The sequence below is a fragment of the Marmota monax genome, unplaced genomic scaffold, assembly GCF_021218885.2.
Source record: "Marmota monax isolate L192 unplaced genomic scaffold, Marmota_monax_Labrador192_F-V1.1 WCK01_AAM20220418_F8-fsc00002, whole genome shotgun sequence".
NCBI classification, from domain to species: domain Eukaryota; kingdom Metazoa; phylum Chordata; class Mammalia; order Rodentia; family Sciuridae; genus Marmota; species Marmota monax.
In genome coordinates this window covers 37,445,966-37,467,515 of record NW_026693571.1, presented here as the reverse complement: position 1 = coordinate 37,467,515, position 21,550 = coordinate 37,445,966, and the positions used below count along the sequence as shown (strand labels likewise).

Sequence of the window (21,550 nt, the reverse complement as noted above, 5' to 3'; positions counted from 1 at the left end):
ATCCATTCATGCATTGATGGGCACCAATGCTCACTCTGTAACTTGGCCATTGTGAATTGTACTACTATAAACATAGAAATGCAGGTATCTTTATAGTTTGCTGAATTTTGATGCCTCTGAGTATATACCTGGGAGTAGTAGAGCTGATATATGATAGTTCTGTTTTTTTGAGGAGTCTCCATACTGATTTCTGCAGTGGCTGTACTAATTAATATTCCTGTCAACAAGGTGTTTTTTTTTTCCCCCTACATCCTTGCTGGTATTTGTTGTTTTTTATATTCTTGATGATTGCCATTCTGATTGGGTTGAGAATGGAATCTCATTTTTTTTGGGGGGGGGGGGGCACAGTGCTGAGAGTTGGACCAGGGCTTCACACAGGCTGGCCAAACACTGTACCACTGAACTCCATCCCAGCCCTCAGTGTAGTTTTGATTTGCATTTTCCTGATGGCTAAAGATGCTGAACAATTTTTCATATAATTATTGGCCATTCATACTTTTGAGAAGTGTCTGTTCAGTGCATCTGCTGATTTATTGGGTCGTTTGTATTTTGGTTCTTTACGTATTCTGGATATTAGTCTTCTGTCAGAAGAATAGCTGGCAGAGGTTTCCCCCATTCCCAAGGTTGTCTCTTCACCCTGTTAATTGTTTCCTTTGTTGTGCAGAATGATTTTGATTGGATGCCCTCCTGTTTGTCAGTTCTTTCTACTGTTTCCTGAGCTGTTTGAATCCCAATCAGGAAGTCATTGTCTGTGCCTCTGTCTTAATGGGTTTCTCCTGTTTATTGCTCTTATTTCTTTTCTTATCCGATGTGTCTCTCTCGTTAGAGAAGCAACATTACTCCTCCTCTTTTGTTTTTAATGAAGAACATTTCCTTATAATTATCTTATAGGTGGAAAATTAGAATGTGTGGCATAAATTTATAATTGCTTTTTATAAGACGCATGCATTTATTTTATGCCTAAGCTTGCAAGAGATCTGGTGGATTGTGACATATATGAATCATTCAGTATTATTTTCATCATTATCATTCTGGGAATTGAATCCAGGGAGTACTTTACTACTGAGGTACATCCTCAGTCCTCCCATTTTTTAAAAATGTGAGACAGCATCTCCCTAAATTACCAAGGGCCTTGTAAGTAGTCCAGGCTAGTCTCAAACTTGTGATCCGGATGCTTCAGCCTCCCAAGTAGCCGAGGATTATGGGCGTGTGCCACCACACCCTGCAGTCATCCGCATTATTCAGGGTGAATGAAATGTGAAAAGATTGATGTTGATTTTTGAAAAAAAAAAAAAAAAAGAGGACAAAGGGAGGGAGTTTCATCCTTCATCGCTGCAGCCCTTGATTGAGACTTATTTGTTTGAAGCTGCTGGTTTAGAGATGAACTTTGTCATTTCAAACAGTGTAACTTCTTAGCTAGCTCTGATATTTGAGGATAACTTTTGATGTTCATAGTTAAGAAAATTTCGGCTGTTTGTTGCTTACTCCCTTTTGGAAAAGTCAATCATTGTCAATCATCGGCTCTCATGACAGTCAGCAGAGAAGACTTCTGTCCCGAAAGGTGTGGGGGTTTCTCCCCAGCAGCAGCAGTGGACACCAGCCGGGTGTCCTATAATCCAACTCAGTTCTGACACCATCTGCCTGGAGGTAGCCTCTGACCCTACAGTTTCAGGGCTCAGTTCCCAAGACCCCCAGCCTTGTTTAGATGCCATTCTCCAGCCCTGCCTGAGCTGCTGACCCACTGACTGTAAATCAGGGCTCCTACAACCCTCAAGATTTGATTGACTGACTGGAGTAGGCCAGGGAACTCAGGGAAACAGTGATGTCTTCTGGTTGATTATAAAGGATACAGATAAAGGATGTGCACGGGGAGGTGTGTGGAGAGGGGCACAGAGCTTCCACGGCCCCTCCAGGTGTGCCACCCCTCAAGCAGCCTCCAGTGTCCCACTGTCCATACGCACTCTGAACATGGTCCTTTGGGGATTTTGTGGAGACTTCCTCGCATGAGCGTGATAGAGTAGGTGGAGAACCCAGCAAGGCCTGTCTGTCCAGCTGCTTCTTGACCTCTGTGCAGCACTCCCCTCTCCAGGGTGCAGGCAGGACCCCGCGGAATGAGGGATGTCTTGGGAGCAGGGTAAATCAGAGAATTTCTTTAAGGCTAGCTCAGAGGCAGAAAGGGAAAATGAGAGTCTGAATGACGCACCTTGGGGAAGACAGATTCTGGTTTTGGGGGCCTTCCTTGGGGAGGGAGGTATGAGCCAGGAGCTGTGGAGGGAAAACAAACCAGATACATCATAACATCACACACCCGCCCAGTCTTTAGAAGCCACTTGAGAGCAGGTGCGTCTGTGAGTACTCTGCAGGTCAACACCTGTCAACAGTTTTGTCTGTAAGAACTAATATGTTAACTTACTTAGTGATGTTAAACCTCCTTGTAAATTCAGGTGAGCTGATGTCTGCCGATGAGGAAAAAAAGAATTTATTCTGTGACTTCTAGGAACAAAAAAAGGGCAGAATTCTACTTTTTTTTTTTCATATGGGGTCCAAAAATAGCATTTTCTTTAAAGTTAGAGAAATCCAGTCTCTTTCCACTAGAATGTTTTAGGTTGGACCCAAATGTCTGAATTTTGTTCAGTATGTAAAAATTCCTGATTACGAGATTTAAAGATCTGCTATGATGAGATGGCCCCAGTTTATGTTTCATTTGTTCTATTCAGAGAAAATTACCACTGCCCCATTAGGGACTTCAGAATCCAGAGGTCAGCCCCCACAAGAAGCTCGGTTGGCTTCTCCATCTGTCCTCTTGGCTTTTCTTGTTCGATGAGTGTCATCCTCTTTGTAATACGATCTAATATTTATTGCCCTTCACTGTGTGTCAGGCATAGACAAAGGGAGGATCATTTCATGTTCTCCTCACAGCGACTGAAAGTAGGTACTGTTGTCATCTGTGTTTTGCAGATAACAAGAGTAGGATTGAAGAGAAGCTAAGTGTCTGGCCCACTCAGGGCTGGAAAGAGATGGCCATGGGCCTGGATTCCAGATTTGTCGGGCCCAGAGCCCGCGCTGTCACCCAGCAGGCTAGGCATGCTTCCCCGGATAGGTCCTGCAGTCCTGAACTTGATACAGCATTCATATTTTCAGCCTCTACAGATCTGGGTTGGAATTTTGGCCCTGCCTCACAGTAGCTGTGTGACCTTGGGTGAATTACTTAAATCCTCCAAACTTCATCTCTCCACTTGGAAGTCTAGTATAAAATCTGATGGCAATTTCACTTTTCAGGGCACAGGACAGGAAAGGACTGCCATTAATTATTTTGCTCATTTTTTGTGTGTAGGAGCCTGATCTTTCTGAGGATGGTTTTGGGTACGTGAAGCTATTTTTGGGGAGTGCTGAACCCCGCCAGCTTGGTCTAGGGTGGTGTGCCCAGGTGGACCCTCCATCCTTTCCTGTGCTCTTCGCGTCTCTTTTAGAGGCAACTCGGTGTGTTAGTGGCCTTCTTTGCAAGCAAGTTGAGGCGTTAGTGCTGGCCTTTGTGTGTGTGTGTCTGTGTGTGTGTGCCCGTGCGAGCACGTGTGTGATGCCGGGGATTGAACCCAGGGCCTCACACGTACCAGGCAAGTGCTCTACCACTGAGCTACATCCCCCAGCCCTAGTGCTGCTGGCCTTCTGGGATTCAAGGGGGCCCAGTAGACAGTGGGTCTCTTGCCATTTTCCAAATGAGTGGAGAAGTTGCCAAGAGTTAGGCAGAGGGAGAGCTTTACTACTGACACATTTGATATTGGAGAGAGGTAAAAGACAAAGATGATAGACAAGATTGGATTTCTAGGAGAAAGGATAGAGGAAAGGAGCTTTTTAAAAAAAAATGATATAAGGACTTCGGAACTGGTTCTTTCTGTTCTCTGCATTGGGATTGGTGTCTGGGGCCACACCAGCTTGGGCAGGGACTACTTATTGTGAGGAGAAAATGAGGAGATTATATTTTGGAACGCTCGTTTGAGAGCAGAATGGGCGTTACCTTTAAGAGCTTCATGCATTTGGATTATGTGCCTTTAAATATGTCACATGGCAGTTGATATTTTCTCTATCTACATACATATGTAATGTCTTTAAATATGTTTATAATAAATTGCATGTCCTTACTGTATTTTTCTTTCATGTTTTTTGATACGTTTTCCTGCTATATTGATTCTTGGCCTTTGATTCGGAAAGGAAATTAGGTCACTGTAATGATTAACAACTGCTGAAAACTGGGACTTGTCATGTGAGATTTTGTGATTGGACTTAAAGATACAAACCTAGTAATGGTTTCAGCCTTCAAGAGCTGGCCCCGCCAAGCCACTGTGGCCTTTCCCTCCTACAAGTAGTCTGACACATTTAGAGGCCAGAGTCCCCTCTCAAACCCACCCTATGTGTATGCCTTTTCTTGATTCAGCGTTTATGAAAATCACCATGTTTGTCTGATTTCATCCAGAGCGAAGCCTATTAAAAGTTAAATCCATTCCCATTTCTGTCTGAATGCTGACAAGATCTAGACATTTGGTATGAAGTTACAATAACCATAATCTAACAGCCTCTTAAAATTTGCAGTGCTAGAATTATACTAGACTTTGAATAATTCAGTTTTCTCATTTAAAATCTGGTTCGGATTCACCTCTGAGAGAGTAAAATTACATCTCATGCACCAAGTCACTGGCAGTACACACTCTTAACACAGCAGCCAAACTTTAAAATTATAGCAAAAGTTAATCTCTCTTTTCTCTTCTTTTTTTTTTAGCTTCTCAGAAAAACTGTTCAGTGGAAAAGGTTTACATTTTCAGCCTTCAGTTCTAGATTTTGGAATACAGTAAGTATGTTTTCTTTATAATTGATAAAAGCTAATTTATACTATTTATTTTCAGTATGTCTTTTATATTACATATATACACATGTTAATTATAAGTATATCAATAATATGAAGAGAGATTGATCCTGGAACTTTTTTTAAAGGAGTGTTTTCATGAAAGCAGAACTTAAAGAGTTGTCTTAGCAGTTTCTTTAGTGTTTTCTTTTTTAATGTTGCTGCGTGTTGAACCCAGGTCTTGTGCATGCTAGGCAAGTACTCTACCACTGAATTATACCCTACCTTCTCTTTCTGCAGTTTTTTTAAAAAACTTATTTTTTATTAGATCTTTTTTTTTTTTTTTGGAGGGATACCAGGGATTGAAGTCAGGGACACTTGACCACTGAGCCACATTCCCAGCCTTATTTTGTATTTTACTTAGAGACGGGGTCTCACTGAGTTGCTTAGTGCCTCCATTTTGCTGAGGTTGGATTTGAACTTGCGATTCTCCTGCCTCAGCCTCCCTTCGTGGACGTGCCACCACGCCTGGCTTTTTATTAGATCTTTATAATTATACATAGTAGTTGGGTTCATCCCAACAAACTCAAACATGCATTGAAGTCATTTTCCCTTTATGATTGCCCCTTTTCCTTCCCGACCCCCACCCGCTTTCTTTGGTTTTTAGTAAAAATATCTTGTATTATTTTGTAAAATTTAAAATTTAGTGAGAACTCAATGTAGTAAGCATTTGTTTTTCTGAAACAAATAAGGTTATTTTATAATGAAAAGCTTTCAGAAGGCAGGCATTGTTGATGGTTTCTGAACCCTTTTAAACTATATTCAGGTGTTTATTTGTTTTGCCTTGGGACTCCAAGTTGCACTGTAATAACCTTTATTAGGGGAAGAGTGGGTATAAGCCATAATGATGTCTGGTGTTTCTTGTTCAGACCCACAAAGTGAAGGAGATGTGATCTGAGGGGTTGGTTGAGGGCCTAACCTGGGAGTTTGGAGATATTAAGGAGGAGGAGGGTAAGCTGTGGAGGCACTTAAAGGATTCTTGTTGTCTGTGATGAACAGTTGGAAACTGAAGTGTTACAAAGCTTCCTGGGTGCAGGGTATGGCAGCCCTGCACAGATGCAGCTTTAAGTCAGGGTAGGAACAGTGTCTGGGGTGTGAGAACTCTGCTTATTTCAGTAGCCCGGGTCCACCACTTCATTTTATGAAGAGCTTTTTTGAGGCATAGGCCAAGTGAGGGGGGTGAAGAGCCACCTGATAGGTGAGCACCTGAGGCGGGGGTGGTGTGGTCACCTGGGTTCCTGCCTGCATTCACCCGGATTCCTTCCCTCCATTTCCTCTGATCATCCAAACGTTGTTGTTGTTAGCGCTGCAGTGAAGGAGAGTGTGCCTGAGACTTAAAATACCTTGTTGAGCATTGTAAGGGAGATTCTGTGAAAGGCAGAAAAGAGAAAACAGTGAAGAGAGTTTTCTGACTTTTCAAGATTTTATATGCCTGCTTGTTTTTTAAAAAATCATTGTAATTTATACTTATGTAAAGAAATTTATTAGAAATTGAATTTATAGAAATTTAGCTGATGTTATAATAAGCTCACTAATTTCGTATTTTCAGAGAATGCTTTTGTGCAAAGTCTTTACTTTGAAGAAGAAATATAGGACTTCTCTGAACAGTATATATTATAGATTGGGAGACATAATAAAATGAATGGTAGTGTAGCTATATTAGAAGAACAATTCCAGTTCATAGGATCCTAATGTAATATATTTAGTCACATAAAAAATGTGTTCAATAGCCTAGAAGTTCCATAATCAATGCACATGTGATCTATATAGATCAGCCACACTTGTTTTAATTAACCATATCCGTTAGTTAATGGTCCTGGTAGCTAGAAGCATGTTGAAAATATGTTTAAGGTCTTTGATTTGAAAGGATTGCCAGTGTTTATATATTAATCATCTTTAGGTGATGCAGTTATGTTTATGGTTTTTAAAGTATAACCATTTTTCTTGTCATTTGAGTTTTATATGAATCTTGCAGGCAGGCATTGTCTGAATGTATCCTTTTCAAATATCTCTGTATTTGTGCCTGTGCCACGAATGTGTTTGTTGTTGAGAAGCAATAGTCTGCTCAAGGTCATTTTTTACTGGAAATGGAGAAATAAGTCTTCTGATTTCAAGCCAGCACTCATTTCATTTTTCATATTAGTAAGATGCAGGCTGTGATTGTGGGAATATTGTATTTTGCTTGAAGTTAAAGAATTTCAATCAGAACAAACTTCTTGGGCTGGGCTAGGGCTGTAGCTCAGTGGTGGAGCACTTCCCTTGCCTGTGTGAGGCCCTGGGTTGAATCCTCAGCACCACATTCAAAAATAATAATAATAAAATAAAGGCATTCCATCTATAACTACCAAGAAAAACAAAACAAAACAAAACAACCCTAGTCTAAATTCGAACACATTTAAAGTGAGTCAGGTTTTACCTTCTTCCAAACAGCATAAATTATAGTCGTTAGAATAAAACTTTAGCTGGAGAGTTCTCTTCCTTGTTTCTTTACTGCCCTAGTTCAGCTTTTGCTTTTGTTTATTTTGATGTTGATGTTGACCTTGTCCCTTCTTAAAGCTTTGGTTTTCCTCTGGGATTCAAAAGCAGAATGGTGTTACTCATTTGCCTTCTGCCTGCTTCTTAGGGCTTGTTTTAAGGGCTAATATTCTGCTGGTCCTAAGAATTAAAAGTGCTAATCATTCTTAAGGGATTTCAGTCATTCTTTTGTAGTATTAAATTAATAGAGTATCTTCCAGTTGTCAGTACTGAAGGAAATTCATATCCTCACAACACTTTTAAAAATAGAATAAAAAATAGAATAAAAATAGCAGCACAGTGGTGGTGAGATTCCAGCCGGCATTCTCTGTCTGCTGAGGCTTCTGGTGGGTGCAGGCACTAAGCGCCATGGCGGGACTGTTTTGCAGTCTTAATTTCTAATGTGTTTTTCTGGTAGACATTTGCATTCTTTGAAACCAAAATCTTGAGTTTCAATTATGTGAATAGTATATAAAACTTTTGAGGAGAACTATGAATAATTTTGCTGACTGATACATATTATTTACTTAAAATCTAAAACCATGGAAATCCTTATTTACTTGATTTAATCACAGGGAGAAAAGCCAATATAGGCTCAATACTCTGAGGTAGGGCTTTCAGAGGTGACCCTTTATGGTAGCGTAAAAGGGGGAAAAATTTAAGTTGTATTATTTAAGAACACCCAAAGAATCAAGGTTTTAGTCCTGACACTCAGGTGCATTTTATATATAACTGAAGGTAAAAACTTATGTTTTAAAATGAACATTTGATGCAATAAGTCTTTCATTAAGATTACTGATTAAAAATAGGAGTGAAAGCTTGAAGAAAAATTCCAAAGATTTGATATTAGTAATACAGTATTTTAGAAATCCCGAGGATTCAATCCAGTGCCTCACACATGAGGCACATGAGATAAACATCATGCATTTAATTTTCCTAAATAACACAGTTTTAATATTGGAAAAGTTGGAAGAAAATCAGAGAAATATGTAAGCATAATGACTTTGAATTTTTTGCTTAGATGAAGTATCATTTTATTTCTGGGCCATCCTAATGGGAGTCTCTGACACTGAAAAATGACAGCAATGAACTTTTTCCATTATAACCTAACTGAACTGGAGGGAGCTTGGAGTTGGATAGTAGGAATCAGAGTTAAATTAGGGAACGTGGGCGGTGGGTCCAGGGGGTGGGCCAGAGACCTTTGCCCTCTTGTGGTTCCTTTCTTGAACCCATGTTGGCGGGGATGAGCACTGCTGAAAAAGAGCTGATGTGAAGACTTGGTCAGTGGTGGATTCACTACAGAGCCGGAATCCTCACTGGGAGACTGATAGAAAGTTGTGAAATTATGCATTAAACCTTTTTGTTTGTCCTTTTGGAGGAGGGTGGAGCCAAAGCTCTCATTGGAGTGTTCTAAAAGGCTCATAATTTAAGTGGGTAAGAACCAGTACTGTAAAGTGCTGCAGGGTTTTCATTTTTTCAGAAGACCAGCTATAAGCAATAATTAAAATTTTATTTTATAAGACCTAATAAAATAGTCTTTTTGTGAGTTGACAATGCAATCCCCCAAAAAAGCCTCTTTAAATTTATTACTTGCAGAACAAACCTAAGAAAATAGGGGTTTTCTATGAATACGGTTTCTTACCTAACCATACTTCATTTGAATGAGAGACCCTGGACTGAGAAATGCTTTTATGTGCCAAGTGTGTGTGTTTTTTTTTTTTTAAAACAAGCATTTAATGACCTAGATGGGTTGGACTCTTCCAACAGAAACCAGTGGGATATTACTGTGGGTTGACCTACCGCAAAGTTTTGTTTCTATATGATTTTTTTTAAACTATTGTGAATTGAATATTTTATTACTGACAGAATTCAATCATTGTCCTTAACTTTGTAATAAACATCAACAACTTTCTGTGTTTAAAAATGTGTGGGCTGGGAGTGGGTAGCTCAGTGGTAGAGCATGTGCTTTGCATGTGTGAGGCCCTGGGTTCCACCCCCAGCAGCAAAAAAAAAAAATTTTAATTATGCATATATGTATAAAAATATAATTATGTATATGCATCTGTGTAGGAATATGGATAACCATACGATGCATCGCTTTTTCTCTTTGTTTACCCTCAGATTCCTGGGGCATCCTGCAGCAAAGATTCTCCATGCTTACAACCCTAGTAGGGACAGTGAGGTGGTGGTGAACTCAGTGTTTACAGCTGCTAGACATTTCCATGTGCCTCCTGTTCATTGCAGGGTGAGTGTTGATGTGCTCCTGGAAACTGCTCTGTGGCAGGCTGCCAGCTTCTCTTGCTTTCTTTGGCCTCAAGTTTTAACTTTCTGCTCCCTGTCTCCCCTTTTTCTGCTACCCAAACTTTTTCCTTCTGTGTGTTTGCTTTAGCATGTATTTTTGCAGTTGTTCAACAATTTCCTGATTTTGGTGGCTCTGCATACTTCCAGTGGAGGGGGCGGGGGTTGTTTAAAGAAACCAGGGAGTAACATGACTTTCTCTTGATTAAAGAAAGATTGTTATTTGTCTTGAAATTTCGACAAATACTGAGACATTTAGTAACATAGATTTATAGTCATGACCTTCCCCCCTTCTCAAACCCACTAAGAAAGGTAGAACTTCTTCCTAAATGTAAGATTAAAAGGTAGCAGATAGCTCCTTATAAAGCTCACTTACACTATAACACAAACCTCAAAAACCTAATCCTCTAATTTTTTTTTAGTGATTTTTAACTTTTAATGAAGAATCTAATTGCTAGTAAGTTTTTACTTGTTTGCTTACTCTGTCTACTCAAAATTAGGATTTTTTTTTTCTCCAAAATACTGGAATTAAAGAAACTAAATTAAAGGGGAAGCCCAGTGCTTGGCTTATGGCAGTTTGACCAGGTAAAGATTGTCCCTGATTTTTATCACAACGGTGTGTTTGTACAGTGGCCATTCTCTGTAGATAGTTAAGCATGTGGATGTATAAGAGAAGGAAAAGGGAAAGTGTGAGACCTGTGACTCCAAACTCTCTTGCTCTAAGTCCTCAGTATGTTTTTAGGTTGTTGGATGTTGGTCTGTTTGGGGATGCTCAGGGATTCATGATACTGATAAGTCAAGGTAATGGAAGTTGTCAAAAGCCTGTGAAAAACAAGTTATCAAACAAGATCATTCCAAATGGCTAATTAGGGTGGGTGCCTTTCTTTCAGGTAATTCCAGCAATGGGGAAAACTTCCTTCAGAATTATTTTCTTACCTACCGAAGAAGGAAGCATCGAAAGTTCTTTATTTATTAATACCTCTTCATATGGAGTCCTTTCCTATCATGTAAGTAACTTTTTCTTTGCCACATAATTTGGTTGTCGACTTAACTAGAGTGATATGGATATTTTCCAAGAGGCTTTTGGAAACTTTGCCACCTGATTTATGTCATCAGAATACAAGTGTACTAGTGATGTTAAGTTCATCAGCTTCCACCTTCTTGCCTTGCTTGCCACGGTTGACTGTCCTTAGGACAGCTACAGAGCTGGAACCCTCTGTGGATCTTTGAAGGGCATGGATGAAATCTACTATACCTAGTTTTCTGTATAAAATGCATCAGGCTCTCATCACACCAGCAGGTCAGAGGGAGGGACCTCTGAGGGTGACTCTGGTGGCTTTGCCTGTCTCGTCCTTGGCTTCAGGATATTACAAGTTGGGAGACCTTTGTGTGTACTTGCAGGTTTGTTCCCACTGAGCACGATGTTCACACCACTATTCACACCAAGGTATTAGGAAGGGTGCATGAAGAGTCCTGTGGCTGTTCATAGGCATGGTGAGGAATTTTCACCTCTAGTAGAGTACCTGTGACATCTTTAACAGGTTGTAGCTTCAGGTAACCTAAGTGGTTCTTATCATTTCTATGGAACATGTGATATCACATCAAAAGAGCTGTCTACTTGTAAAAAGACTTTCTTATAAGGAGGAACAATCAATTTAAACATAACATTAAATACAACATTTATTGTGTTTTGTGGGGTTTTGTTTTGGGGAGAGATACTAGGGATTGAACCCAGGGGCACTTAACCCCTGAGCCACATCCCCAACCCTTTTTTATTTATTTATTTTTGGAGACAGGGTCTCACCAAGTTGCTGAGGGCCTGGCTGAGTTGCTGAGGCTGGCTTTGAACTTGTGATCCTCCTGCCTCAGCCTCTGAATTGCTGGGATTACAGGCGTGCCCTGCTCTTTTTTTTTTTTTGTAGATAAATATAAACATAATAATTGGATTAGTCTTAAAGACCATGGTGATGAATATAGATTTCCTTTGAGGAGGTATTTTAGCATTATGACCAGTGTGTTTTTCAAGTGTAACAAAGGAGGGCTTCTCTCTCTCTCTTTCTGCAGGTTTCTGGAATTGGCACTCGCAGAATCTCTACTGAAGGGTCTGCAGAGCAGCTATCAAATGCGTATTTTCTGCTGCCACAGGTCCAGAGCATTCAGCTTTCACAAACACAGGTCATTTTAAAAGATTCACTTTGAACAAGCTTTGTAGCCTTCTCCACTTATATGTCTTTGACAGCCAGAGTATGTGTGTGTGTGTGTGTGTATATATATATATATATATATATATATATATATATATATGTTTTTTACATAATCAGATTCAGGTTTTTACTATTTTCTGCTTTTTGAATGGTCCTTAAATATGGAAATAATGTATATATAGGTAAAGTGTCAGTGGACTGAATCCACATACTATGCTACCATTTTTTTTTTCTTCTTTTTTGCAACATTGGGGATTAAACCGAGGTTCTTGCACATGCTAGACAAATGCTCTACCGTGAGCTCCATCCCCAGCCCTATACACTCTTTTTCATGACTGGGTTGATATTCTGCAGTTTGCTTAATAATGTTGATGGCCGTTTGAAAGGTTTCCAGTTTTGATAATTATTACCATTAAGCCATGTACCTAAGTTTCTTTATTTCCCTTTTGGATCATCTGTTTCCTTGGGGCATATTTCATAGAGAAGAGCGATTCTGTAGTTGGACTATGAACTGTTTTATAGAGCTTGTTAAATCTTGCTGGTTGCTTTTCAGGAAGACAGCCACCAGGGTCAGCAGAAATGACGTGCCTGCAGACTGTCTTGCTGTCTCCTTCCCAGCCCTGCATTAGGCCTGCCTGGATGTGGCTGAGTGGAAAGAAACAGTTTTGATATTTTAGTAGGCACTTAATGAAAACTTAAAATTCTTTTACTATGTATTTCACTGGTAGCTTATAGTACTAGACACTGTTTTTCTTTGACTATATTTCCTTGTAAAAATGTATAACATTTGAAATTGAAAAAAAAAAACTTTGGAACTAATATGTTATGAACCTTACCTACCCTTTCTTTCTGATTGGCAAGTAAAAAGCATTGCTCAGAAATTATTGTGAGTAATGCCAGTACCAGAGGCGTTTAGTCATTCACCAGTTTTATTGAGCCTCGGCAGTGTGCTAGGCTTTGGGAGCTTACATTGTAGTGATGGAGGCTAACATAGTTAAGTCACCTGTAATGTCGTTTCTGGAAGCTTCATAACCAAACAGATGATTGATGGGGATTTTTAATCTTATTTTAATATTAATAACATCCTTCCATGATCTTAAACAAAATTTTTTTTTCTTTCCCCCTTGTTTTGAGATGGAGTCTTACTAGGTTACTTAGGCTGCCTCAAACTCCTGGACTCAAGAGAATCCCCTTCCTTAGCCTTGTGAGTAGCTAGGGCTCCAGGCACATGCCACCGCACTTGGCTTACGGCGTAATTCTTTTAATTTACAGATTTGGATTTGGTTAAGTCCTAAAGCCAGTGGGGGGATGTATTGAAAGATTATAAGCATTATACATTATAATGTGATTTGACTCATGTTTTTAGAAAAGGGGTTGGAAAGGGCTAGAGTAAGTTGAATCTCCACATGATGGCTGCGTAAGCTTCAGCAAGTGAACAGCTTTAGCCCTGTCTTGGGGCTGTTCTTCAGCATAGGAGGTAGCTAAGAATGACCAGATTTCTCTGGTGATGGACAGTTATTTGGATTTTTGAGTGCCGGATGCCCTGTTAGTGGTGTCTTAAGTATTGAAGTGGAGACGAGTGTACAGATTACCTTAGTGGGGGTTAATTGAAGAGTATGTGGAATGGAGGGGGAAGGGAAGCTGACCCTGCAGGACTCAGGAGAACTGGAGCAGCTTGCCCCTGATTACTCTACCTGGCAGATTGTTTGCTTCCTGTGGTGCCCCCTGCCTTTTCCTGGCCAACCATAACGGCCCGTTATCTGCTCTGCCAGTGTATTCTTTGGCCCTATTCTGTGTTTCTCCCTAAAGTGCATTTCTGTAGGTCTTCCTGTGGCTCTAAAGCATGTGTGTGGCGGGGAGGTGGGGGGCTGGCTGCTTCTTGCAAGGCCCTTCCTGTAGTGGGGTCTTGCACCCAGGGCCCTGGTGTGTGCCAGGCGTATGCTCTACCACTGGAGCCACCTGCAGGCCCTGGTTGCTGTCCCTTCAGCCCGGTTGCACACCAGTCCCTTGCTTCTTACCTTACATCTCACTAGCCATCCTCTGCTGGTGTGCACGTGAATTGCCCTTCTGCCACCGGCCTTTGAATCTGCGGTTTCCTCAAGTCCCCTCCCTCCTTTTCTCCAATTTTACCCTTATTTCATTGTCCCTTTTTCAGCTCAGGCGTGAGGTTTTCAGGGACTCGTACAGCACAAGTGCTTTGTCAAGGTGTCCTAGACCTGTGTTCTTTCCCCTTAGAAGACTTATCTCCCTTTGGTAATCACGCGCCCACATGATGTGATTACTGCTCTTTGCTTCACTCCTGGGCCATCTGATTCCACCTTGGGCTCCCCTGGGCCTCACCCAGTAGGTGTGGGCCCCAAGGTCACTCTGTGGTTATCTGCAGGGGAACAGCTTTTTGCTCCCTGCCCTGTGGCCTGCCTTGCTGGCTGATGACTTGGCTTTTTTAAATCTGTGTTTCTGCTTTAGCAGAAGCAGGTTGAGCATCCCTAAACAAAAAATCTGAAATCCAGAGTGCTTCGAAATCTGAATTTTGTTTTGAGTGCCAGCCTGAGGCTACAGTGGAAAAGTCCACAAAACTCATGTGCACTAAAAATATTGTGTGGAATTATGTAAGGTATATACATATGAAACATAAATGAATTCTGTGTTTAGACTTGGATCTGGTCCCCAAGATATCTTATCATGGATATGAGACTATTCCAAAATCTGGAAAGAGCCCTAATCCCAAACACATCTGGTCCAAAGCTTGTTAGATAGGGAAATTTAACTTGTACCAAACTCTTCATTTCTTTTTTGCATTTTATTTCATTTTTAACAACCTTATTGAGACATAATTCACACACCATAAAATCCACCCATTTAAAGACTACGAGTGGTTTTTCAGTATATTTGCAGAGTTGTGCAATTATCGCCACTGTCGAACTTTAGAACGTTTTCATTGCCTCAGTCCCTGGCAACCACTAATTAATTTTTTTTGTCTCTGTGAATTTGTCTGTTCTGGACATTTCATATAAAGGAAATGTGTGATCTTTTGGGATTAGCTTTCATCCATGTTTTTCATCCTTTTTTTTGCCAAACATGATTATTGTATAGACATACATATTTTGTTTAACCATTCATCATCTGGTGGACACTTGGTTGCTTTCTACTTTGGGGCTATTCCAAATATGTTGCTTTGAACATTTATTTGTAAATTCATCTGGACATGTCTTTTTTATTCTCTTGGGTGTATTCTTAGCAGTGGAATTTTGCTGGGTTGTGCATTTTTAGGAACTATCAAACCGTTTTCTGAAATGTGTACATCATTTACAATCCTACCAGCAATGTGTGAGGTTTCCGGTTTTTCTACAACTTTGCCAGCACTTTTTATCTTCTGTTTTTGTTGCTGTGCTAAGAGTTGAACCTAGGGCTTCACACATATTAGCCAAGCCCTCTACCACAGAGGTACATCCCCAGCACAGTTTTTTTCTTTTTTTAAACATTTTTTTAATAGTCATTCTGGTGAGCATGAAGCTGGTGGCTCATGTGGGTTAGATTAGCATTCCCAGTGGCTAATGACATTGACCTTTTTCATGTGTTCTTTGACCATTTACGCATCTTCTTTGAGGTGTCTGTTCATATCCTTTGACCATTTTTAAATTGTGTTTTCTATTGTTAAGAAGTAAGAATTTTTTATCCTGGATATTGGACCTTTATCAAATACATGATATTCAAATATTTTCTCCCATTTTGTAGGTTGTGTTTTCATTTTCTTGATAGTATCCGTTGAAGGACAAAAGGCTTAAATTTTGATGAAGTTCAGTTTGTCTGTTTTTTTCTTTGGTTACTTTTATTTTTAGTATCATATCTAGAAAACCCAAGGTTATGAAGATTTACTCCTGTGTTTTCCTGTAAGAGTTTTATAGTTTATATTTAGGTTTGTTGCCACAGTCTGGCTGGGCACAAAATCACGAGCCACCACACAGCTTGTAGATTCAAACAGCAACTCTTTATTCCCGAACTCACACCAGCCGTCTACAATCACGTTCTGGGGAAATCCACGTTCTCTCCCAAATCCACGTTCTCTGCCCAAATTCACCTCCACTGGGCTTCTATCTCCAAAATATACTGTCTGAATCCCGTGAGAACTCAAGGGGAACTCAGGCAGCAGGATACGCCCTATTCCCAGCAGGAATAATCTTAAACCTTAAACCTGGAACCTAAACTGGGAACGCCCTAAACAAGATTATCTTAAAACCGGGAACACCCTAATCTGCCTTGGTCCTTGAGCAAGGTCACTTACATTCAATGTCACTGCAACATGTCAGCAACATGGGGTACGCTGGCAAGGAAATTGTCATACCTACTTGGCTAATGGCTCCCAGCATCTCCCCCCTTCTGATTAATTAAACAACAAGCAATGTGGCTTAAGGACCCTGCCTGGTAGGTTGTCCAATTCAACATATGGTTCTTACCCGTCATCGGAAAACTGACCTTTAGGCGTCAGCCTCCTGTCTTAGGTTGATACCACTGCAATTGAATCATACCCGTCACTGACTACCGGTCCAGCATACAGCCATACTTGTGGATAGGTCTATGCACCAGTGGGGGGGTGAGGTTCTTTGCCTCACCTCTGTTGGCCCCCAAATTTGGCCTTGGTGCCAGTGGGGGAGTGAGGTTAATGTGGCTTATGGACCGTGCCTGGTAGGTTGTCCAATTCAACATATGGTTCTTACCCGTCATCGGAAAACTGACCTTTAGGCGTCAGCCTCCTGTCTTAGGTTGATACCACTGCAATTGGATCACACCCGTCACTGACTACCGGTCCAGCATAAGCCATTGGCCCCCAAATTTTAGACCATCACTAGCAGAAGGGAGGAGGATACAGAAATGCCACGACACCAAGCCAATTGACGGCTCCTTGGGAAAAATTGCATCACTGGTGACACCATCAGCAAAGATATGCCAGCATTACCACAATTCGCTGCACCAAACGATAGTTACATAGTCCAGGCAAGTTCTGCAAGCAGTTCAAAGCAGAGGAATCTATCAATATGTCCATTTCCTCCCAAAATCCGTTTCCTCCCAAAGTAAGTTGACTCTTTGAGCATTACTTGTTGAGTTCTTCACCGGCACTGGGATGGAGATAGGAATTCTGGCAATGATGCTAAAGAGACATTATCCTGAAAAGAATTATTAAATATAATGAAAAGGAAAGGTGAAAGTAAACAAACAGATCTGTTAACCTACTTTAAAAACAATCCTTAACAGCTTTTTACCTAATTTAAATTAGTAAACAAACAGATCTGTTAACCACCTTTAAAAACAATCCTTAACAGCTGTTTACATAATTTAAATTAAACCATTTAAATCACGTGAATAAAAAAATAATAATAATTCGGATCCATTTTTTCATGAGCGCTCCTCATATAAGAAATATGGACATACGCACATACAGACATACAACACAAAACACAAGAGTGTACACAAACGTACAACACATAAGAAAATAGTAAAGGCCTTGTAGCTTTACCTGGGTGAAATCTCCATTGCAATGTTTAAAAACTCCACAGTCAAAAAATAAAACTGATCAGAAAAACATTAACCTAGCTTTGTATGAGCTCAAAAAATAAAAATAGAACCTTATGATGTGGAAAAATGCAATAATAAAATAGCTATTGAAAAAAGCATCCTGGTTAATCACTGTCGCAGATGTAAGAATGGCCAAGCTGGAGTTCTGGATATCAGCTGTTATGGATTTGAGTCAAATCATCTTCTTTTCGATCTGTAGAAACTGTTTTAGTTAATCTCTCTGGAATCCAAATGGGCTGCTGTTCTCCCTGTGGAAAAACACAAACAGACCCCCGACTCCAGACAATCACTGGGTCAGGACCTTTCCATTGTCCTGTTAGAATATCTTTCCAAAGTACTTTAGGCTTATGTACATTTTTTGGATACATATGCCTTTCCGCAGCACTAAGTCCTGATGAATCCAAATTTAAAAAGTTTAGAGTAAAAAGCGTTATTTTAAGTTTATCTTTGGGGGATATATACCCCCTTCCAATTCCCTCTTTTTGCTTTAATAAGTATGTTTTAATAGTTTGATGAGCTCTTTCAACTATGCCTTGTCCCTGTGGATTGTATGGGATTCCTGTTATATGAGTAATACCAAATGATGAGCAAAATTGTTTAAAAGAGGTAGAGGTATAGCCAGGACCATTATCGGTTTTTAACTGTTTAGGAACGCCCACAGTGGCAAAATTTTGTAAGCAATGAGCTATAACATCTTTAGTTTTTTCTCCGGCATGAAGGGAGCCCATCAAAAATCCAGAAGAAGTATCGACTGTAACATGTAAATATTTTAATTTTCCAAATTCTGGCAAGTGTGTGACGTCCATCTGCCAAATATGGTTAGGTATCAGTCCTCTAGGATTGACTCCAAGATTAACTTGTGGTAAAAATGTCACACAATTTTGACATTGTTTTATTATATGTCTGGCTTGTTCCTTAGTTATTTTAAAACGCTTTTGTAAAGTATTAGCATTAACATGAAACCTTTTATGAAAATTTGTAGCTTCTTCAAATGTAGAGAAAATATGTATGTCATGTGTAGTTTTATCTGCTAAATCATTGCCTAAACTAAGGGCTCCAGGCAATCCTGTATGTGCCCTAATATGTCCTATAAAGAATGGATCTTTTCTGTCCCAGATTAGACTTTGTATAGTGGAAAACAAAGAGAAAACAGTAGAAGAAGGGGAAATCCTACCAGCATCTTCAAGAGATACTATAGCATTAACTACATACTGACTATCAGAAAATAAATTAAATACAGAATCTTTAAACATCACAAAAGCTTGTAAAACTGCATTAAGCTCTACCTTTTGAGCTGATTGTTTGGGTACTAAAAATGTAAAAGTTTGATCAGGGGTAACTACTGCTGCTGTACCATTATTTGACCCATCAGTGAATATATTTGGAGCATTCATGATAGGTGTTTTTCTTGTCATTTTAGGAAAAACTACAGGATGCTTAGACCAAAAAGACAACAAAGGATTAGATGGTAAATGATTATCAAATGAAACATTAGATTTACACATGATTATTGCCCAAGTATTTAACTCATTAGCTAACTCATCAATTTGATCCATAGTATATGGAGTAATAATTTTATTGGGAGAAATTCCAAACACTCCCTTCGCTGCTTTTATTCCTTTGAGTATTAATTGTCCTACAGCCTCAGGATACCTAGTAAGAATAGTGTTAGGAGAATAAGATAAATGTATCCACAATAATGGACCTTCTTGCCAAAATACTCCTGTAGGAATATTTTTTGTTGGTAGTACAATAAATAATAAAGGCAAACTTATATCAATTCTATCCAAATGTATGTTTTCCATATATGTTTCAATAATTTTTAATGCCTTTCTTGCTTTAGGAGTTAACATGCGGGGTGAATTTGGATCTGATGGACCTTTTAGAATATCAAATAAAGGTCCCAACTCTCCTGTTGGTATACCTAAATAAGGCCTTATCCAATTTATGTCTCCCAATAACTTTTGAAAGTCGTTAAGTGATTTGAGTTGATCTACTCGTATTTGAATTTTTGGTGGACGGACCATGGTTGAGGATAATAGAACTCCTAAATAATTAATTGGAAAATTTAATTGTACTTTATCTATTGCTATCTCTAGATTATAATTTTTTAATAAGTTTGTAAGTGTGGCATAACATTCCAGCAATATGTTTTTATCTTTATGTGCCAATAATACATCATCCATATAGTGAAATATTTGTAGTTCAGGATTTTGATTTCTAAGTGGCTGGATTGCTTTGTTAACATATATTTGACACATAGTTGGACTGTTAGCCATCCCTTGAGGGAGTACTTTCCATTCATATCTCTGATCAGGACCTTCATGATTTAATGCAGGGATAGTAAATGCAAAACGTGGACTATCCTTGGGATGAATTGGAATTGAAAAAAAACAATCTTTAATATCTATAGCTAAAACATGCCAGGTTTTTGGCAAAGCAGACAATTGAGGAATCCCTGATTGAGCAGGTCCCATAACAACCATCTCATTATTAATGGCTCTTAAATCTTGCAATAATCTCCATTTACCAGATTTCTTTTTGATGACAAAAATGGGAGTATTATGGGGAGATATGGAAGGTTGTATATGTCCTTCCGTTAATTGTTGTTTGACCAGATCATGGGCTACTTGTATCTTTTCTTTAGTCAGGGGCCACTGAGGAACCCACACTGGTCTTTCTGATTTCCAAGTAATTTTGATTGTCTCAGTGGCCCTTTCTGAAAATCCAACCCATGTCTGTCTGTTCCTTGATCTATTTGTACTGGTGCTGCTATACCTTGCCCTTGTTTTCCTAATCTTTTTTCTTTCCTAAAGCCTTGTCTAGCTCTAGTAGTGGGCACATTAGGATTGATATTATTTGTTAACGTCAAACCTAATTGATCTAGGACATCTCGTCCCCATAAATTTATAGGAAGATGATCCAATACATATGGCTGTATAGTTCCTTCACATCCTTCAGGATCCTTCCAATCTAATATCATAGAACTTCTATGGGGATTAGTCGCCACTCCTAGGCCTCGAAGCGTTTGAGTGGCTTGTTGTAATGGCCAATGTTTTGGCCATTCTTGACGAGATATGATGCTAAGGTCAGCTCCTGTGTCCAGTAGCCCATTAAACTCATGACCTTGAATATTTAGTTTTAGCATTGGGCGAGAATCTAAATTTAAAGACAACATAGCCCAATCTACACCTGTGGAGAGTTTGTGACCCTCTTAGACTTTAAATTTTAGTAAGTGGTGTGAGGTAGGGATCCATATTCATTGTTTTGCACATCAATACCAATAGTCATGGCACCATTTTTGAATAAGAGAATTCTTCTCCCCCATGAATTTTCTTGGTGACCTTTATTGGCCCCTGTCATCCTTTGCTCCATTCCTAGCTGTCGATTTTGTCCTTCATTTTTCATGATGCCAGGATTTATGGGTTAAGTCGTTTTCTAAGGCTGACTCTAGGGACATTGCTGTATATCATCCTTCAGTCAACAAATCGTTACTGAACATTATTTCTTAAGTATGCCAATAAATGATAGGGCATAAACACAACAGTGTCCCTGCTCCTGTGATGTTACAGTGTAGACTACATTTCTGAATTTCAAGGTAAAACTCAACTTTTTGGACCAATCTTTTGTTAGAAGCTAGCATTTAAAAATTAGAAACTAATATTTGAAAAATTTAAAAATGTCTCTTAGAAAGTAATTATCTCAATTTCTTGCATTTTAATTATGATAGAGAAAACATAAATTTTAAGTCTTTTAAGCTTTCTTGTCCCTAAAAACATAAACCTATAAGATTTAAACTTAAGAAATAATGATGACCTTCTTTAAAAAAATCCCAACTATAATATTTTCTGCATCTAAATTGCATACTTCCTAGTGTTTCTTGCTGTTTAACGTGGCAGTAAGGTTAAGTAATTTGAAAGTATTTGCAGTGAAACAGTGGGGTTATGTAATTTTTGGGGGTTGGTTTGTTTGTGTTGTTTTTTTGGTACATAGGTAAAAAGTGCAGGATGGTTATGTGTTTAGGTCTGCCTTGCGTTTAGTTCTAAACTGAGTAAGATTTTAGTGT

The 21,550-nt window shown here is 39.4% G+C and overlaps 1 protein-coding gene across 7 annotated transcripts in view; it reads left to right on the top strand.

The window, feature by feature from the left end:
- Nucleotides 1–21,550, top strand: part of Tmem131l (transmembrane 131 like) — a 171,262-nt gene that overhangs the window by 74,313 nt on the left and 75,399 nt on the right. For 6 of the 7 annotated variants that reach the window (XM_046458755.2, XM_046458751.2, XM_046458752.2 and 3 more), the window contains 4 exons: nt 4,775–4,843; nt 9,533–9,656; nt 10,600–10,716; nt 11,774–11,884. In XM_046458755.2, the coding sequence (XP_046314711.1) occupies nt 4,775–4,843; nt 9,533–9,656; nt 10,600–10,716; nt 11,774–11,884 (421 nt within the window). Of the gene's footprint in view, nt 1–4,774; nt 4,844–9,532; nt 9,657–10,599; nt 10,717–11,773; nt 11,885–12,027; nt 13,118–21,550 lie in introns of those variants that run through there. The other variant, XM_046458756.2, reaches the window with a different exon arrangement.